This window comes from Pristis pectinata, chromosome 34 (genome assembly GCF_009764475.1).
Source record: "Pristis pectinata isolate sPriPec2 chromosome 34, sPriPec2.1.pri, whole genome shotgun sequence".
NCBI lineage: Eukaryota > Metazoa > Chordata > Chondrichthyes > Rhinopristiformes > Pristidae > Pristis > Pristis pectinata.
The window spans coordinates 10643076-10664123 of record NC_067438.1 but is presented as its reverse complement, the minus strand read 5'-3'; the positions used below and the strand labels follow the sequence as shown (position 1 = coordinate 10664123).

The window sequence follows — 21048 nt, the reverse complement described above, 5'->3', positions numbered from 1 at the left end:
TTTGTGCTGCTCAAGGCTCGACGCTACTGGAAATGACCAGAAGTACAATTGCATAAGGGCATTTTCTATATTATAAACTTTAATATCCTTTTTTTCCTGGAGGGAAATGCATTAACAAGCATCACTCCAGAAATTTACCACGCATGTACAACACATGGGTTGACATTATTCCTGTGCGATGCTTCTTTTCGTGAATCTGGACCACTTTCTCCCTGGAGCGACCATCAATGGGCAGTCCCGGGACAAGTGTTCCCAGCACGATGTTGGAACGGAACTCCTGTCGGATAAATTAATCCATCCTTTGCCCTTCCCCATCCTGGCATGGCAGCGACCCTCCCCTCAGCCTTCCTCCCTGATTTGGTATCTACCACCCCTGCGATATGAATTCGAGGCCCCCACTCTTCGCCACTCCTGACACTGTGATTGTTCCACTCTCAGACTTTGGCTCCCTCTGCAATATACTGTCCTCCTCTCACCACCATGGAAACATTGCCAGGGTTCTGATTCTCTTCCTCCATCCTCTTGGACCATCTACCTCTGTGTGCCAGGCTCCAGTGATGTCCCCCAACACCCCCGAGCCCTGATCACAGCGCCCTGGACCTGGCTCCGAGCAAAGTAATGGTCAGCTCAATTCCAGTGTCAAAAATATGCAACTGCCAGTTTCAGTAGCTGTGCACAGCACAAGCAAACAGGATCAACATTTAGACATATAACTTCATGCACAAACGAAGTGGTGCATGAAACTTGTTGGCTAAAGGATTCCTCATCTTCAACATTCCTTCAGCCCACAAATTCCTGATTTCTTTCCCATCTGAGTTGTCCACAAAGTATTGATGGCAATGGTCTCTCTCTCTGTAATATCAACTAAAGGACCTTGCACTGACTACCAGCCAGGGTGGAAGTAATTTTGATTGAACTGGCTTAGTAAGAATCAATAGACAGTAACTTTGGTCAGTACATACAACTATGACTCTAGTTTCTGATCGGCTGTTTAAGCCAAAGTTGTTCCTGAAATAGTTATCAGGCTGGACAAACATGAGACCGTCAGACCAGAAGACATTCTCTCTTCTCCCCCCTTCAATCGGGCAGAAGAAGAAAGCTTGAAAACACGCACCACCAGGGTCAAGAACAGCTTCGATCTCGCTGTTATAAGACTCTTGAATGGACCTCTAGTACAGTAAAGATGAACTCTTGATCTCACAATCTACCTCGTCATGGCCCTTGTACTTTATTGTCTGCCTGCACTGCACTTTCTCTGTAACTCTAACACTATATTCTGCATTCTGTTATTGCTTTTTCTTTTGTACTATCTCGATGTACTTATGCTTTGAAGTGATCTTATGGATGGCATGCAAAACAAAGTTTTACACTGTATTCGGTACATGTGATAATAATAAACCAATTACAACTGTTCTCATGCAGTCTCAATCACGTCCTGTCCCGTAGGGGTTGATGCTTATTGTTCAGGATGAAACTTTGAGCAGATCCTTCCTACCTCAGTCCTGAGGTTAATTATAAAGCCCCTCGCCAGTGTTTCCTCTCTCCTTTTTACCCATGATATTTGTCCAGACCACAAAACTGAAGCCATCTTGGTCTTTGTAGCCTTGTCAATGGAAGAAGAGCCAACAACCACTTCCAAAGCTGTAATGGAAAGTATGTGGACTGGTGTTATGTCACTGATCGCTGGAGTGGTTCTGTTCATTAAAGACCAGTGTGATCATTTCAACCTCTCACAGCCAGTTGTAGTCCCCTCTCCCATACTTCCCGCAACCATTGGGATCAATGGAATCCAAAATTGGGTGGGTGTGGAATAGGAAACTGGCCCAATCCAGTAATTTTCCTACCAGGTGGATTATCCTGAAAAGTACTACAGGGGATCAAGTATGTTTTTAAATGCAATAGATTTAACTGATCTTTTTCCCTTGACTTTAGCAATAGGAGGTCCATCTTGAGTGGCTTGACTGAGAGTCTGGATTCTGAACCGCTCGGTTGGAAGAATTAATATAACACTGATCAGACAGCTTTCTGACGCAATGGGTCCACCCTCAGTGCAGCAATACACCCTCTATTTATAGATGTATGCAGATGGATAAATAGTTCTATATTCCGCGCTAACAGCTCAGATAGAAGTGGGCGTAGACTGCAATAAATAGATGGATTCGTCTAGTGATAAAAAGAGACGTGGATACGGTGATAAAATAAGTGATGCAGTGGAAAGTTAGTGACATAGGCAGTGAGATAGATTGCAACGGGAAAGTAGGTATCATGAACATTGAACAGATAGAGGGACGGGTATAGATAAATGGAATAGATAGGTGGATAGACACATGAATAGATAGGGTGGTGGAAAACAGGCAGATTGCCAGAGAAAGGTGGATGGACAGAGAATTGTCTGTAAGTGGGAAAGTAGGCAGACAGAGATATAAGAATAGACAAATCAGAGACTAATGCAATGAACCTGCAACCCCGCAATCTTTTGCGGTGAACCTTCCTTATCCACCGCGCTCAATGGCTCAGGTTTATCACAAGATCACAAGATCATAAGACAAGGGAGCAGAAGCAGGCCGTTCGGCCCATCGAGTCTGCTCCAAGGAAAGGGAAATAGAAATGAAAAATGGGGAATGGGGGAAGAAGAAGCAGAAGAAAAAGAAAAAAAAAACTATTCTAATCCCAATTACCGGCCTTATCCCCATATCCCTTGATATCCTGACTATTTAGATATCTATCTATCTCCTCCTTGAACGCCCCCACTGATCTGGCCTCCACTGCTGTACGTGGCATGGAGTTCCACTAATTCACCACCCTCTGGCTAAAGAAATTTTTCCTCATCTCTGTTTTGAAACTGTACCCTCTAATTCTAAGATTGTGCCCTCTGGTCCTGGACTCACCCACCAAGGGAAACAGCCTAGCCACATTTACTCTGTCCTTTCCTATCAACATTTTAAATGTCGCTATGAGGTCCCCTCTCATTCTTCTGTACTCCAGCGAGTACAGTCCAAGAGCCGACAAACGCTCCTCATACGTAAGCCCTTTCATTCCTGGAATCATCCTCGTAAATCTCCTCTGAACCCTCTCCAACGTCAACACATCCTTCCTAAGATGTGGGGCCCAAAACAGCGCACAATATTCCAAATGAGGCCTCACTAGTGCCCCGTAGAGCCTCATCAACACTTCCTTACTTTTATACACTATACCTCTCGAAATGAATGCCAACATAGCATTCGCTTTTTTTACCACTGATCCGACCTGGTGGTTAACCTTTAAGGTATCCTGCACGAGTACCCCCAAGTCCCTTTGTACTTCCGTGCGTTGGATTTTCTCTCCTCCTAGATAATAATCTGCCCGCTTATTTCTGCTTCCAATGTGTACAACTGCACATTTCCCTACATTGAATCTCATTTCCCTACATTGAATATGCAGGTTTATCCAGTTATGTTGCAAATATATCTGAACTAGCATCGATTTTAAGGCCACGACCAAGGAAGGAATGAGGTGCAAATGTGCAAAACTCATAGAAAAATCACAATTCCAACCATAGCTTCAGAATTAACACAGCATAGCAGTTTGTCCTTTGTGACCACACCCAAGAGAAGACAAGTTGACTATGAGCATAAAATAATTTGTTTGGTAAACGAGCCTAAAACAGGCAAATGATGTTAGGGAAGAGGATAACCATAATCTAACAGAACGGTGGAACAGCCTGAGGGAGCATTCCTGTGGTCCTGTGATAAAAGTCAAGAAACAATAGAAGTGCTAAACCATCTAAATCAATCCTGTTTGCCACACACACACACACACACACACACACACGAATTTTCGATGGAACTATTAAGATAGCGGTAACTTTTGAAACATTGTCATGAAGCAGTTAATTTCCACTTTCTGCTGTATCTTGCATTTCTTGAAATGTTGCCAATTCCTCACTCCCTGATCCCTTCCCAGCCCCGATCTCCCCCGACAACCCCACATAGATTCTATCTGAGAACAAACTAATCACCTTCCAATGTTGCTGTGCCCCACTGGACCCCTTGTCCATTCAGTTCCACATACGCAATTGCTTCCTAGAAAACACAAGGCTATGGAAAACTCTGCAGCCTAAAAGACAATATATAAACAGCCTGAATAAATATACTCATGCACACTTAACAAAATGCCATCTTGTGTCCTATGACAGCTGCAGTGTTTAGCCTCAGTTTTTATCCAACTCATCTAGTGGATGCAGGTTTGAACCTGATTTCTCCTGTATACTTTGACCAATTTTGCGCTCTGCTTCAGGTTGGGTTTAAAGTCGTGTAGTGTGTTAGGATGTAAAGAAGTGGAAAACTAGATGATAATGCACCCAAACAGTTCATATGTTCAAACTCTATTCCCACTCTCTGCTCAATTCCTTCTAAGGTTTCTTCTCTTCATCAAAAGACTCTACAGACAGCCTTTTGGAATGTGACCAGTCTCTGGTTATGTTCCACATACTCACCACAATATGGTTCAAGTAATTTCCTATTAACCTTTTCATAATTGCACAGTTACTGAATTTGTGATTAAAAAAAGAGACCTGCATTTGTATAGCACATGTTGCAATCTCAGGATGTCCCAAAGCACTTTAGAGTGAAGGAAAGCCACAGTTTAACAAGTCATTCAAGAAGCAGTATCTCTGACAGCGCAACACTCCTTCAGCACGGCACTGGAGTGACAGCCTGAATTTTGTACCTCAAGTCTGGGGAGTAGGGATTGTATCCTGGAGTAGAACTTCAGAAAAGTATTTGTACTTTGTCAGCTGACACTATGTCCCAGATGAATTACAATGACTCTAAGAACTAGACGTCTAATGACTGGCATCTATCTTTCTTACCATTTAGATGGCTTTGTTCTTTCGATGACCTGTCCTTGAATATTCTTGCTCCCCACAAACCTCTTCCCATTTCATTTCATCCAAACTATCAGCACAACCTTTTAATCAGCCCTCAAGTGGGTTCCTTTAAAGGCATCCATGTTATTTGCCTCAATGAGGTAGTCATTTCCTTACTGGACTTACCAATGGCCATTTTATATTTATATTCATGGTCCCCGTTTTTGGATTCCACAACTCCTGCACCCTCTCTTCCCCACTCCCCCCCCATCCCCCAACCCGATGTTCCACCTTCCTCACAACGAAATATCTTCCTTCATCCACCGTGACAAATATCAATATTATAAAAATCATGATCAGATCTCTCCTCAGCTTACTCCCATTTAGAATAAAAAGCCTCAGCTTGTATTGGCTTTCCTGACAGCTATGAGTCTCATTTCCGGTATCATCATTGTAAATTCATTTGCACCTTCATTAGTGCTTCTATATTCTGATATAGATCAGAAGAGTTTGTTTTTGTTGTTTCATTAAAGCACTTTGCTGCATTGTTTAAGCCATTGACAGTGATGAGTCAACCATTAGTGTCAGATCCTGTTCTGTCTTGCTACGCTAATCCAGTTCTGTTCACTCCAGATAATGACGCATCCTTTCTTCACCGACTGCTTCACATTTAGCGGTGTTAAATTTTATCTGCTGTTCCTCTGTCTGAATGCACAAGAAATCCATTCTTTAGTGACGCAAAGTAGGTGGCATTCACTAAAGCTCCGCTTTAGAAGTTGTAAGCTTAAATTAAAGCACGTGCAATATGAACATTTAAGTCGGCGATGGCTAGGTTGTAGAAGAGGGATGTCCTAGAATTGCAAAGAAGGGACTGGTTTTGCCTCACTAGGCTAGGGTCTGAACTATCATTTATATTAATGACTTAGATAAGACAATAGAGAGCCATATATCCATGTTTGCCAGTGACACAAAGATTGGAGGTACAGTAAGTGATGTAGTTGGGGAGAAAAAGGTCATAGAGACATTGATATGAGTGTGCAAAGCAGTGGGAGATGAACTTCAAAAAAAGTAAGGATGGGTTCAACCATTTTGCACATGGTGTTTTACTTAAATAGTGAAAAGCTTAGCACAGTGGAGGACCAAAGAGATTTTGGTGTTCTCTTTGTAGATCACTAAATGTACCACTCAGATACAACAGTGCATTGGACTTTATAATTAGGCAGACATAATACAAAGGGGGGGAAATTTTGCCAACGTCAAATGAAGCCCAGCTGGACCATGCCTGGAGTACCGTGTACACTTCTGCACTTAAGGAATGCAGGATGTCATCAGTGTTCCAAGGGTTAGGATTTTATGATTTTGTTAGGAATTGATAAGGTGGATCAGGAGAAACTTATCTCTGTCACTGGGAATGAGGGCAAGGGGACTAAATCTTAAAATCAGAGCCAGGGCATTTGGGAAAGAAACACTTCTCACACAAAAAACTGTAGATGCCTGATCAATTAATAATTTAAACATAAGATCAATAGAGTTTTCCTAACCGAGGATATTAATAAATATGGAACCAAGGAGCTACTGATGAGCAATGACCTTGTTGGATGGCAGTATAGGCATCTGAATGGCATCCTCTATAAAGAATACTTGATTATTGGAAGTAAGTGGATGTTCACTTGGTTTATTCATCAAATATTGGACCCTTGAAAGTCTGTTACAGGCTGGAATCCAATCAATGGCTTGGAGAGCTTATGATTAAAATAATGGATACTTGGAGTGAGTTACAAGCTACAATCTAATCTTGGGATTCAGATGGTTTTTATGGGAGAGAGTTTTCAGGCTGGAATCGCATTGATGAGTTCAATGCTTATATAGAAAATAGGGAGACTCAGGAATGAGTTATAGGCATGAATTTAATTGGGGTGGGTGGTTTGGGGTGGTTTATATATAGAACAATGGATACCCAGGAGTAAATTAGGTTGGAGTCTAATCAAGGGAGTGAATTGCAGACCAAAATCTAATCAAGGGGTTCAGATGACTTGTAAATGGAATAATGGAGTGAATTACAGACCAAAATCTAATCGAGGGGTTCAGATTGTTTAAATAGAGTAAAATGGATACCTGGGAGTGAGTTACAGCTAGAAAGACCACGACTGCAAGACAGAGAGAGTAAAAGGTTAAGTTTTTGCTTTATTAAAGGTCATTCTGTCACCACACCCCCATACAACACAACAACAGAAGCATCAGATAGCATCCCTGGTGTCACGGCAACCAGGAATATATGTTAAACTATGTACAGTACATATCGTTGTTATTTACAATACAAACAACATTCTCTTAATTACACGTGTGGGGAGAAAAAATTCAACATATATACACATTTATATACGTATAAATATTTTGATTTTATGGGGTTAGGAGGGGGATTAATTACAAAGTCGGCATTTAAAATGGATAAATCAAAGACCTGAAAAATTAACGCTTTTGTTTTCTCCTTGTTAAATATATACACAGAACAACATAAACCAGTACAATCACTTCCTCCAACATTATTCTGGCAGTGGTTACTATAGCAACAGAGATTATAGTCACATGATACAAACGTCAAATCATGTTTAGCCATGCCTGTGTTTTTTTTGTTTTAAATTTTAAAACGTTATTTATATATGTATGGCTATCGATTGTCGACTCAGAACTGCGTCGATTTTGAAGTTATTTTCTTTTCGTTTTGAATTTTTTTTTTGTCTATGGCTATCGAAATGCCCCATATGTCAACGGGAGAAAGCGGCTAGGGTTCCGTGTTGTCCTTCCACCTCTGCGCCCCATTTCTGAAAGCTACGGATCGAAAGATGGGCGAGTGTGAATCGGTCGCATTCAGAAAATATAACCCCTCTCCCCACTTTAGTGCCAAACAGATTATAAATAGACAGGTCCTATCGTGTGTTCTAGGGTTGGGTTGGGCCTGGCAGGGGGTGCAGGGGAGATGGGGGAAATACAGAAGGTAAACTGACTATATCATGTAGAGTCCCAGTCCTACCTCCCCTCTCTCCCTAAAGTGCCTCAACACCCTGAGGGGCACCATACAAAGGTGCCATGAATGCCGGAACATTTCACAACATTTAATTTTTAGCATTAAGGGGAGAAGACTGGGGGATGAAATTGGACACAAGTTTTACTTCCTGTTCTGCTTATTTTACCAGCACTAAATATCCAACAGGTGGTATGTAACTGCTGGTAAAAGCAATTCTGCCTGTTTTACATCCCCTCCCAAGTTCAGACTAATTCGTTCCCTGCATCAACACCCAAGGATAACCACCATGGATCTCCAACAGTTCTCGACTCCCTAGAACTGGGCATCCTACCCCTTCCGTGATGTGGTCTGACCTAACCCCAGCTTGCAGTGCATTTCTCACTTTTAAAACGTAGTTTTAATCTCTCTGGTCTGAAATCCCAGTGTGATTAGACAGAATACTAATTCGACAACCTGCCCAATGCAGCTCCAGTAAACCCCATCGTTTTCCTACTGAGTGGTTTAGGGTAAAATGTCCCTGCTTAAATGATTTTACCCTACCCGTGAATGCCCACGAAACGATGGGAGAAGGTGGCTGTCCATCCACCTCTGCACCCCATTCTTCAGGGCTTGGGATCAAAGATTAGTACCCATGTGATTTCTCCCTTGGGTGTTAATCTAAACTAATCTGAGTTGATTCCAGGAGATTTCAGGAAAAGCCTGGGGAATTGTCAATCCCACATGTTCCCTTGTTCACCATCACTTTATCCCCAGTAAACGTCAAAACCAGAGGGAGTCAAGAATCATAATGGAGAGTTTATTATTATTCATTACACATTCAGTTATTATTGAATTTCAGCCAAACCTCTTCCCCTGGTTCAAACACACTGCCCTCTCTTATTACACCAAAAAGGCACCTAGACTTAAAGGTAAAAGAGGAGGGTTCCCTTGGTCTGGGCCCAGGCTCCTGAACCTGCAGAAAATCCTTTATGCCCAAATGGAATAAAGGAACCCGGGTGATTCACCTCAAGGGAAAATGCCCCCATCTGGTGTGACTCAGCATTACCTTCAACTGTACTTATGTGAGTCAGCACACAATACTTCACCAGAGGAATAAGGAAAATAAAATCAGTGCTAAGAGAAAGGAGAGGGTGGGCCCTGCCAGCAGCTAATTTAGGAAATGATCCCTCAACCTTAACACTACATTCTGCACTTTGCCCAGCAACTTGGTGATCATTGATTGTCACTCGCAGTTAGTTACTCTTTGTCACGGCAACTTAAGTGCCGTATTCTGAAGAGAAATATTTGATAATATATTTGTGGGGATTGGGGATATTTTTGGGCCATTTGGGTTGGGGGGCGGGGCGGGGGGGGGGTGTCGCTTTGGAATTGCCAACATGAGCAATCAAATCCAAAGTATCTCCTGAATTTCCATCCATCCCATCTCAGCTAACAACACCGAGCAGGAATCAAACCTGGGATCCTCCTGTTGGATATAGCAGCAGTGGTGGGGAGGATGAGATGGATACTGTTGGTCTCAGAGTGCTAACAGGTGGATGGGGACTGGGAGAGGAATTATCAGTTAAGGATCCTTTAAAGTAAAAGGCTTCGTGTTCTCCACCCCAAACCCCTTCTCAATTTTTTGTTTGCTTTTTAGCTTGTTGAGACAGATTTATTGCTCCCTCTGCACTTCCCCCCCACCCCCAACCTCCTGTCTTAGAAAAAATGGCCAGAAACCCATCGGATCTCCCCTTCTGACGAATGAGTGAAATGGATGAAACTGCCAGTCCCCATCGCAGCACATCAGGAAGAACTGAAGATGCAAAGCGAGTCGGGGCTTTGTTTCACAGAATATGATGAGCACTCCCACCCTCACCCTGAGATCAAGACCATGGTGCTTTGTCAATTTGAGTTGGTACAACACCATCACTGTGAGCTTCCCAGCTTGCAAACCAGAACTGTTACATATATAAACTTTGGGCATGGGTTATGGACATCAACAATTTGTTGCTGTCAGGGCTGATGGAGCAGTGGGTGTTGGGAGGGTGGAGATGGAGAGAGAGGGCTGTGTATGTGCCAGATGGGAATAGGTACCTGGGAAGAGCTAATCTCCGGATGGTCCTGAAGACTCCAGGGGTTAAAGGTTGATTATGAGAAATCTGGGAGTAAAATCTGTAGTTTATTTAACTTCATTGAACACTATTTAAAAGTTGTGGAGAGTGGAAACAAAAAGACCAACCTGGGAAGATGAGATTCAAGGCTGTGTGATAAAACCTCTAGGAATAAGAGAATCATATGAACCTGTCCAGACAGTGCTGAAACCACTGGAAAAATACCAGGAGGAAAGCTTAATGGTGCACAATCTGAAGGAAATATGGTTAAGGGAGATCTGACTTAAAGCTAATGAGTCTCATGTGGCACTTGCTCCTAATAGGTACAAACGTGTTATATTGTGTTCAGCACAATTGTGCAGCTCTGTCACCAAGTTAAGCAAGATGCAGTTCATTTGCTTCCCCTGATCAATGGAGGCTAAATCTTCAGCAGAGACTACTGCTTTTACCAGGTCCTTGGATCAATTGGAGGTTAACTATTCTTATGGATCCTGTGTCAAGTGGAGGCTAATTTCTGACCAAATTCTTGGTGAATTATACACTAACTGCTCTTTCCAGAGTCTTGGGTCAGTCAGAAAGGAATTCTCAGGTCAATTAGAGGTTAATTGTTCTCACCAGATTTTTGGGTCACCTAGAAGCTAATTACTCTTACCAGATCTTCAGGTTAATTAGAGCAGAATTGCTCTCAGATCCTCAGGTCAATCAGAGGGTAATTGTTCCGATCAGATCTTTGCATCAGTTAGGGGTTCATTGCCCTCAAATGATCTTTGACCAATTAGAGATGGGAAAGGTTTAATTTTCATAAAACAAAACCAATAGCACACAAATTTGCAGGTGTTATAGCCTAGGCAGTTTTTTTTTTCTCATAAACAGAGCTTTGTCCCTTTAAATTTGTGACAAACTGCAGATGTTTAGGTTAATTAAGGGTGGTACTACAGGTTGTTATGGGAACTTCTGAAGGTTAGAATGTGTCCAGGGGTTTCAAGCAACAACTCGAGAGCATTTTGAGATGGTTTTGTATTGGCAATGCAAGTATGCTTTGTGAGATGTGGCATATGACCATGTTAGAGGTACCTGATGATTTTTTTAAAAACTCTTCAAGAACAGGGCAGGGATAGTACAGAGATCAGGAGAACCTATTTCAATCATACAGTGGTAAGCTCGTAAATAAATATCCAGAGGTATAGTATCTAGGGCAGCAATACATGTCTGGGTGGGAGGTTAGAACAGTGTGACCAGGGAATGGAGCTAAAGTGGGGAAATGGCCCCCTGGCATGTTCTATCCATCAAATGGGCTGACAGAATCCCCCCCACCCACTTTTAGTATTTATTTCAACACCACAAAAATGCTGTCCCAAGTGGTAGCCACTGGTGTTTGGGGTTTTCTAACTTTGCCAAATTATATTGCAGGCGAAAGGAGTTAAATTGTGAAGGCAGGTTTTGAATTGGGGAGTTTGAGGTGATTGGAGCAGTCAATAGGCGAGATGAGAACAAATAATTTCCTCTCATGGGGGGAGTCTGGAATAACAGGGCTTAACCCTAAAATCGGAGCCAGGCAGACCATCAGTGATGTCAGAAAGCGCTTCCTCACACAGAGGTGTTGGAAATCTGGAAGTCTCCCAATTCAAGTAGATCCATGGCCACAAGATGGACAGTAAATTTCAAAACTAAGATCAACAAACTTTTATTAGATGAAGATTTTAAGGGGAGCACTGGATGAGCACAACAGCATGATGTCATTGACAGTTTTGGCACTTACAATATGCCCCTGCTACTCCATTGTTTGGGGGTATTGGGAGCTACCAGGTCACTTGAGTCCCTACAGTACTTGATGGGGAAGGAGGCACTTTAGCTCTACATTTTGGAAGGGGATGACAGGAGGATATTGTTGGAAGGGTTTGGGTTTGAGACTGGCAGAATAGATGTTGCTGTGAAGGGGAATGGGGATGAAAATCGGAAATGCAAACTGGGAGGATTAATGCGGGTGACAGATTAGGACCTGGGACTGGGGCAATTACAGGGTTGTAGGACAAGAAGTGTTGGTCAGTGCAGTGTGGATGTGGGGCTCCAGAACGATGGAGAGAAGCAGTTAACTTACCTTGTAGGCGTCTCAGTCCGGCACTGTGGTGGTAAAAGCTAGAACCTCTTCTGTGACTATATGACCTGGGTTCCCTTGCAGTGCTCCAACTGGAGTGTTGCATGGGGGAATGGAGTCATCTGTTGCATCCCAGGTGTTGAGATCATGTCAGGAGTGCAAGGGAAACTCATCCCCAGAAAAATGTTTGGTCAAACTCCTGGAAAAATGCGATAAGTGACTGTAAGGTGGTCATTATCGTATTTCGATCTGGGAGGGAATGATTTTCAATGGCATAACAGTTATGCAACTGAATTTCAAAGCACTGTAATAAAGGCAGCTAAACTGGGTTGAGATATGGATCAACTGTCATCTAACTGAATGCGTGATAGGCTTGAGGGCTGAATGGCCCACTCCTATCCTGAAACTTTCTAGCACTGGGAACTGCCCAGCCCTTGAAGAAAGTGGGGACCTTTCACATCCCAGTAACAGCTGACTTGCAAGCAAAGATATCCCAGTGATGACGATGGCCCTTTAAATCTGTTCTTTGAAGATTTATTTATAGGAAGACCGTGGTTGGTGGGAGAGAGATTAAAAATATTTTTCAACTGATGTCCTGGCAACCTTACCACGCAGTGCAAGGGTTATATTTGTTTGATCAAGTGGTCCAATCCAACAAGCCAGCCACTTCCCGCACCACCCCAACCCCTCCCCTTCCCCACCAACCCCTCCCCCCCCAGCCAGCTAGTGAATGCATTCCTTTATAAAAATTTAATGCTGTTTAAGATTTTTTTCCAGATTTTTCCTTCATTTGATTTTTTTTCTTAATTAAATTATAAAAGAACAAAACACCAAACAACAATGCTCACAGAACAAATCAAACATTGCGACTGAATGACCCTACCTTACCGGTGAACTCTGTCGCTATGGTGAAACTCGCGAATTTACGGTGCTTCCCACCCCATCCCCCCCCGCCCTCCCGCCCCACATCCCCCATGACAGGATTGTGCACGCTTAAGTTGCTGTGATATCCTACACTTAACCACCTCTAGGGCTAAATGGCTTAAGATTGAGTAAAAAATAAAATAATAGTAAGTGGGTTAAATACATTTTCAGCGACCAGCAGCCAATGGTAACCTTTACGCGAACTAAGTGTCACGTTAAAAGAGACAGGGAAACAGGCAAGAAATTCCCAGCGCTGGGATCCTCAAGAACGTTGCTCCAATTGGTTTGGAGAATGCAGCAAACTGGCCGCTCTCAACATCACTCCCAACACCCACTGCTCCTATCACCTGCTGATTTACAGTCAAAATTGAGTGGATGCTACCATAAGATTGGGCCACTAATTCATGGCTAAACAATGCAGAATAGTGTCTCATTCCTGGAGGAAATGCCCCCACCACACTCCCCCTGGCTTCCCTTTTATCCTCTCTCTGTCCTACCACCTCTCTTGAAGGCACTAACTGCCCATGGGCTGTTGGGGACATTCCAATCCCTCTTTCAACTGCAGCCAGTGCAAGCCACTCAAAAATAATGCACAACAGAGGCAAGAATAGCTGGGTATATTTTCCCATGCTCTCGAATAACTTCACCTCTAAACATGACGAGTCCAAAGCCTAGCTCCAAGTACTCCAATGTACTCCAAGCTGTGCAGTCGTATACTTTTGGTAGTGACATCTTTCAAATAAGACCTTCAGCCCAGGCTCTGCCTGCTCCCTTGGGTGGAAGTAAGAGATTCCATTTCTGAAGAGGGACATTCATCCTGATATCCTGGCCAATATCTATCCCTCAAATACTGTCACAAAAATAGATGATCTCAACATTATTACATGTGGGAGTGTGCTGTGTGCAAATTAGCTGTCATTTTTTCTTACAAGATTGACTACACTTCAAAAGTACTTCATTGACTGTAAAGTGCTTTGGGAAGTCCTGAGGTAATGAAAGGTGCTATATAAATCCAGGATTTTATTTCTTCAAGTGTCATCATCTATCAAGATCAGGAACTGTGAATATTTTCCTATCCACATTTCCTCTAGGGCAGTAATGCCCAACTCAAAATCTTCCACAGCTTGTCAGACTAGGAGTCAAACCCAAGCCATTGCTCACTTTTGACTTAATAATAAGCTCACTGAGCCATCTGGAGAAACTTGAGAAGGTACATAACAAATCAGAGCTTACTGGCTGTGTGTGGCTGGATTCAGTGCACCTTAAGTTGTGGACGTAAACCGATTTCAAAAAATGTAATGCATAATTTATATTTTGTTATGCAAAACAGATCCTTTCATCTACATCCTATCCATCCCATAATATTAAAGCAGACTTTGAATGCAGTATGTCCCTAGTGGATACTGCCAATATCACTGAGTATGGGTGATCTCTGTGCTACTAAATGGTGATGGATGTCAGTGCAAAGTGCTGAAGTAACTATAATCATTGTGCCCTCAACGTCAACATCAAACACACCCCAAGCAAGGCACAGCAGTACTTAGTTACAGACTACAGCTTCTGCTGCATGGTCCTCATTGACAATACCGGGAATGATTCAAAAAAGGTTTGAACGTTCAGCAAGGTTACCTCTACGCTGTCACATCAACACTCATAGGCCAGTATTGAACAGCTACAGAATAAAGCTGAAGATTAAATTCTCCAAGATCAAATGGAGCAAAATTTACAGTAAAGATCTATCTGGCATGCCAGATCAAAGACTATGAGGTTGGATCCTGGACGTTATAAATGAAGAAAAACAACCCAACATAATCTTATGCAAAGACCCAATTTAGGTTAGACGTTGGGTCAAGGTTGTTCTACATTAACCCATTAACCACACCCAGATAAAACTTAAAGGTCTCTCAAGGTAGTCTCATCAAATGGTCCCAGCCCAACTACAGCATATATTAGAAACAGAGTAAAGCTCCCTCTACACTCTCCCATTTGGATACAGCCATGAATATCCCAATAATTATAGGTCATATCTGGGATATAACTAAATAACCCAAAGATTCAGGCTGTATCTGACTCAGAAGATTCCTCTACAGTCAAAAGCTGACAGAAAAAAGTGCAGCATTGTTACGAGAAAGAAACAAGCTTCTTCTACATTGCCCCACAACATTCCTGAGAAAGAAACAGGGTCAAGATCCCTCCACATCGTTCAATCAACCAGGTCAGGTACAGAACAGGTTCGACACATAGCTAAGGTCTTTCATATCAGGCAAGATACTTCAAAAAAACTTTTTACTGCCCCTTGAAGTATTCCCTGTTCAGATTCAGTGCAGGTCAGTAAAGCTCTCCTTTACATTGTTCCATCAGCTACATGCCCGGAAGTCTATAGAGAGGGGCATGCGTGTCCGCTGGCTTGCTGGAGGCCTTCTAGGACCATGGGACTCCAGGGGCAGCAGTGCATCCTGGATAGTGATGATGCATTTTAATCTAAAATTGTTGTAAACATCGTAAATATGTAAATAAAGTTATTGTTTTTAAAGAACTGTTGGGTCTCAGTGGGGAAGGGCTACTCCTGTTATGCTTAAAATTAGTTAAAATTTGTGTTAAAGACCCACGAAGTATTTACTTTAAGTTTCTATATAACTGTTGAATTTGAGTAATGAAAAAAACATTACTTGTGACAAAATTGTTGACTTTAATGTTTTGTATTTATATATTTTAGATTTTATATGAATAAACTATGTCTTGAAGTTAAAAGAGTGGATTACCTACAAAGTTCATCCAATACAGTCCCATTAAACCAAGGTCAGAAAAGCAAGATGTTGGTAGGAAGTAATTCTCCCTTTACGCAGCCTATGACAACACACATGTCAAGTATAGCTAGAGCTGTATGGAGAGTGGACGCTGTCTTACCAGATCCTTCCCAGTAAGGAATCTCACAGGTTAGATGCAGCACACTGCCCTTCAAACAGCATCAGATCAGACTCCGCACAATTTGACCACTGTTAGACCTCCTCTGCACAGTATATCAAACATCCACATCAGATAAAGCAAATTCAGGGTTCTGCTACTTCTGTGTTTCAGAGGTCATATACAGCATGGATCAATGGAGTATACAGGATAACGCTTCCTCTACACTGTTCCATGAAACATTCATAGATCAGGTAAATATACAGCAAAAGCTCCTTCCACACTGCCCCATCAGACACCCCCCAAGTTATTCACTGCAATTGTTGGCAACAAACAGTATTTTCTACACTGCACATCAATGGCTCCCAGGCTGGGCACAGAATGGGTCAATATACCCTCTACACCATCTCAACAAAGTCTCCCAAGTTAGGAATATATCAGTTTAGTGCTGAATAAAGATCCCTCTACACTGTATCATAAAACACACATATAGACAGGTCACCCATCTCTATGATCTTTTCAAAACTAACAGGTCAAGCATATCACAAATTAGATACAGAGAAAAAAGTTGTTTACATTCTCTTATGAATTATAGCAAGGGTGCATTTAAGGTAAATCTAGCTAAACACATGAGGGAGAAAGTAATAGAAAGATTCAATAGGGTTCAGCCAGAATGACTGTGTTTGGCAGAACTGCATGTTTTTGTGTTGCAAAAACCAATAAAATTATGCTTGTACTCCGTATTTCCCAGGGCAAGCACAACATTGAGCATAACGTTTCCATTACATTTTACAATCAAATACTCTCAGTAAGCCACAGCTACATATACCTTTAAACTCTCCCAGGCTAGATAGAAGGGTTAAATACAGAGTAAATCATCCCTACATTATCCCTTCAACTGCACCCAGGTCAGGTACAGCAAGGTTAGATACAGTACTCTGTACCATCAGTATTCCCAAGTGTACAATTTAAAAAGCTTCTTCTCCTGTGTCACATCAACACTCTCATGTCAAATACAGAATGAAATAAGCAGAACTCCTGCTATACTGCGCAATCAGATTCTCATTCTATTGGCCAGACAGATTACCTCAAGATAAAGCTCCCTCTGCATTGTTCCATTGAAAATTCCCAGAACGAGAACAACATGGGCCACATACTGAGTAAAGTTTCCTCTACACTGTTTTCTTAAACTATTCCAGATAAGGTACAGGCTAAATACAGAGTAAATTTTGTGTCACAACTTCCTGAGAAACAGTTAGGGTTGGATATGCAATCCCATCAAAACCCCAAGATCTGGTACAACATGGGTTAGGTACAGTGTAAATCTATCTTTGCATTGGTCAACAAATTGTTTCCAGATCAGGGAAAACAATAGATACAGAGAAATTTATATTCTAATCATGTCAATCAAGCATTCCAAGATCTCACATAATGGTTATAGATTAAAGAACCTTTTCTCCCAGCTGGTAATGGACAGGTTCAGCAATGACCGAATGCAGAGTACACATTCCACTTTGCCATCCTACGAAGCACTGCCAGACCTGACACAACATGGAGTTAAAACAGAGTAAAGCCCGCTCTCTACTCTTTCATCAAGCACATTCAAACTAGCTTTAGTGTAGGTTCCCCTACACGGTCCTATTGAACACATACACATCTGGTTCAGAACGGGTTAGACGTTGAATATCTTTCCTTTTCATTGTCCACTGAACATTCACAGTTGAAATACAGCATGGGTGAGATAAAAGTACCTCTCCAATTGGCCCATCAGGTAAATCCAGTCAGGCAGAGCATGGGACAGACACAGTGGACAAATTTCTCTACATTATCCCATGAAACAATTCGAGCACATATAGTAGGTTAGATAAAGGGAATGCTCCTACTACACTGCTGTGTGAAATGTATCAAGGTCAGACATTGCATGGGATAGACAGTCTGCACTGTTCAGCACATGCAAAACACTGAATAAAACACCCTCCACAATGTCTCATCACACACTCCCAGGGAAGGAACAGTACAGGTTAGACACAGAGGAAAGTTCCCTCCACACTGTCTCATCACACACTCCCAGGGAAGGAACAGTACAGGTTAGACACAGAGGAAAGTTCCCTCCACACTGTCTCATCACACACTCCCAGGGAAGGAACAGTACAGGTTAGACACAGAGGAAAGTTCCCTCCACACTGTCCCATCACACACTCCCAGGGAAGGAACAGTACAGGTTAGACACAGAGGAAAGTTCCCTCCACACTGTCTCATCACACACTCCCAGGGAAGGAACAGTACAGGTTAGACACAGAGGAAAGTTCCCTCCACACTGTCTCATCACACACTCTCAGAGAAGGAACAGTACAGGTTAGACACAGAGGAAAGTTCCCTCCACACTGTCCCATCACACACTCCCAGGGAAGGAACAGTACAGGTTAGACACAGAGGAAAGTTCCCTCCACACTGTCTCATCACACACTCCCAGGGAAGGTATACCACAGGTCGGATACGGAGTGACTTTCCCTCTGCACTGCCCCGTGAAACATTCCCAGAGCAGGGATAGCACTGGACCTGACTGCCTGCCCTTCTTCTGAGGATACACATGTGGCCGGGCATCCCTAGAGAGGGAGCACATGGTGCCTGCCGGCTCGTTGAAGGCTGGACAATGACGATCACATTTTAATTGTGAATAATGTAAACTTGGAAATAAAGTTATTTTTATAGATACAGAGTAAAGCTTTCTCTACACTGTCCCATCAAATACTTCCACAAATGACTCCACCGTCAAGGGTTTGAAAGGAAATAACACAAAGGAGCGGTGCAGAAGACTGAATACAAGATAAAGAGAGCAACAGCAACAAGAAAAGAGAGCAAACAAAGGGATAGATACTCTAAAATGTTCCATCAGATGCTTTCAGAACAGATACAACATGTGTTAGACACAGAATAAAGTTCCCTCTGCCTGACCCATGAACATTCCCAGTACATGTACAACATGGAGCAGAATAAAGAGTGAAGATTGACCATTTCAAGGTTAGGAATAGAATGGGTTAGATTCAGCGTCAGCTTTTCTATATACTCTCAAAGAAGAATAAAACCAGGATAAGTACGCTACCCTGTCCTATCCAATAGTCCCAGACATGTAGGGTATATGTTAGATATAGAATAAAGCTTTTTCTACTCTGTCCCATCAAACATTCCCAGGATGCGTGCAGTACGTATTAGTTACAAAGTAAAAAAAAGGGAGTAAAATAAAGAGTGAAATTGGATCCATGCCTTCCAGACAAATGCTTCTGGGTCAAGTACAAAAACAGAAAGAAACAAGAGTATAGTTCCCTCTATGCTGTCCCATCAAACACTCATAGTCACTTATGACATGGGTTAGATACACAGTGAAATACTCTCTCCATAATGTTCTATCACACACTCACTGGACAGAAAGAACGTGGCTTATGTATAGAGTAAAGTTCCCTCTTCACTTACAGATTAAAAGCTGCCAGTTCATGTATTGAAAGACTTGGATTCACAGCTAAACTCCATTGGCAATGTTCCAACAAAGTATTGCAGGTCAGTACAACATGAGTTGACTACTGAGTGAAGCTTCCTCTACATTGTCAAATTAACATTCCCAGATCAGACAAGAGCACACATTTAACACAGAGTAAATAGCATAGATACAATTAAAAGGAAGCTAGATTAACATAAAAAGACATAAAGGGATAAAAGCTCATGTTGGTGAAGAATGGGAGCAGGCTCATGCTGGTGCATTAACACCGGCGTGGACTCACTGGTTTGTTCTGTAAAGGCTGACTATGTATCTACGGATCATTGTTTACTCTGTTTTATCAAATTCCTTTTACACTGTTCAATCAGATTATTATAGATTGGGAACAGTGCAAGTTCTTCTAAACCATTCCCAGCTCTGGTTCGGTAAAGTGTAAAGTTTTCTCAATACTTTTCCAATCAAACTTTCCCAAGGTAGCAAGGTGGGGAACAGAGATTAAGTCTGACCTGTTATATCAAACAGCCGAGGGTCAGATATAGCCCATGCTACCTCTATGCTGCCCCATCAAGCACTTACAGGTAAAATACTGCACATCTGAAATAAGAGAGCAAACAACAAAACACTTACAGGTCAGGTCAGATCTTCCAATCAAATTCTCAAAGATCGGATGCAGCACAAGTTAATACAGAGGGAATTTCCATCTACACTGTTTACCGCAAACATTTCCCAGATCAGTTACGACACAGGATGAATACAGAGTAAAGTTCTTCAAATTCCTTCAGGCCAGTAAGAGGATCAACGTATGCCTGAACTGGGAGGATCTGATGGGACAGTGTAGGAATTGTTCCTAATCCCTGCTGTACCTTTAAATTTTCTTTCTACATGTTCAAATCAAAATGTTCAGTTTAGGTATGGCACAGCTGGATATTAAGTATAGCATCCTTTACCTTGTCCCATCAAAGTCCAGCATATAATGAATTAAATGAAGAGAGAAGATTAATCTGCAGGTTCCCATGAAACATTACTGTGTTATGTACGGAACAGGTGGGAATAAAGTTCCCTCACCAGAGATCTACTAAATGTTTCTAGCGATACTTTAAGTGTTAGATTCAAAATTAAGGTTACTCTCTCCTGGCCTATCAAACATTCCAATCAGGCATAGCATGTGTTGGAGGCAAGAGGGCAGCTTCCACTATATCGTGCCCTTAATTACTCGCAGGATACATACCACATGGACAGGATATAAGGTACGTTCCCCCTACAGATGTGGTTAAAGCTGGCATGAACAGCATTTATTTCCTAATCCTAATTGCCCTTGAGAGAATTGGCAGTGAGTCTTCTGCAGTCCCTTTTGGTGAAGATGCTCCCACTGTGTTGGGTAGGGAATTCCAGAATTTAGAGCCAGCATTCATGAAGGATCTGGCCTGTATTTCCAATTCTGGATGGTGTGTAACTTGGAGGAGATCCTGTACACAGTGGCGTTCCCTTGTGCCAACTGCCTTTGTCCTTCTTGGTGGTAGGGTTTACGGGTTTGGAGGTGCCGTTGATGTAGTCTAGGTGAATAACTGCAGTGAATATTGCAGATGAAACACATTAAATTCTGACTAGCTGACACTCTTGCATTGATCCCTGAGGTGCCTCAAAAGTTACAGCTCATCAACCTGAAAATAA

General features: G+C 42.3%; 1 protein-coding gene across 1 annotated transcript in view; it reads right to left on the bottom strand.

Annotated features, from left to right (window-relative positions):
• Positions 1-7058: 7058 nt before the first annotated feature.
• LOC127585866 (ras/Rap GTPase-activating protein SynGAP-like) overlaps positions 7059-21048 on the bottom strand; it is a 469283-nt gene continuing 455293 nt past the window's right edge. Inside the window, 1 exon segment of the mRNA XM_052043571.1 lies at positions 7059-7675. Coding sequence (XP_051899531.1) covers positions 7629-7675 — 47 coding nt within the window. The 3' untranslated portion in view covers positions 7059-7628.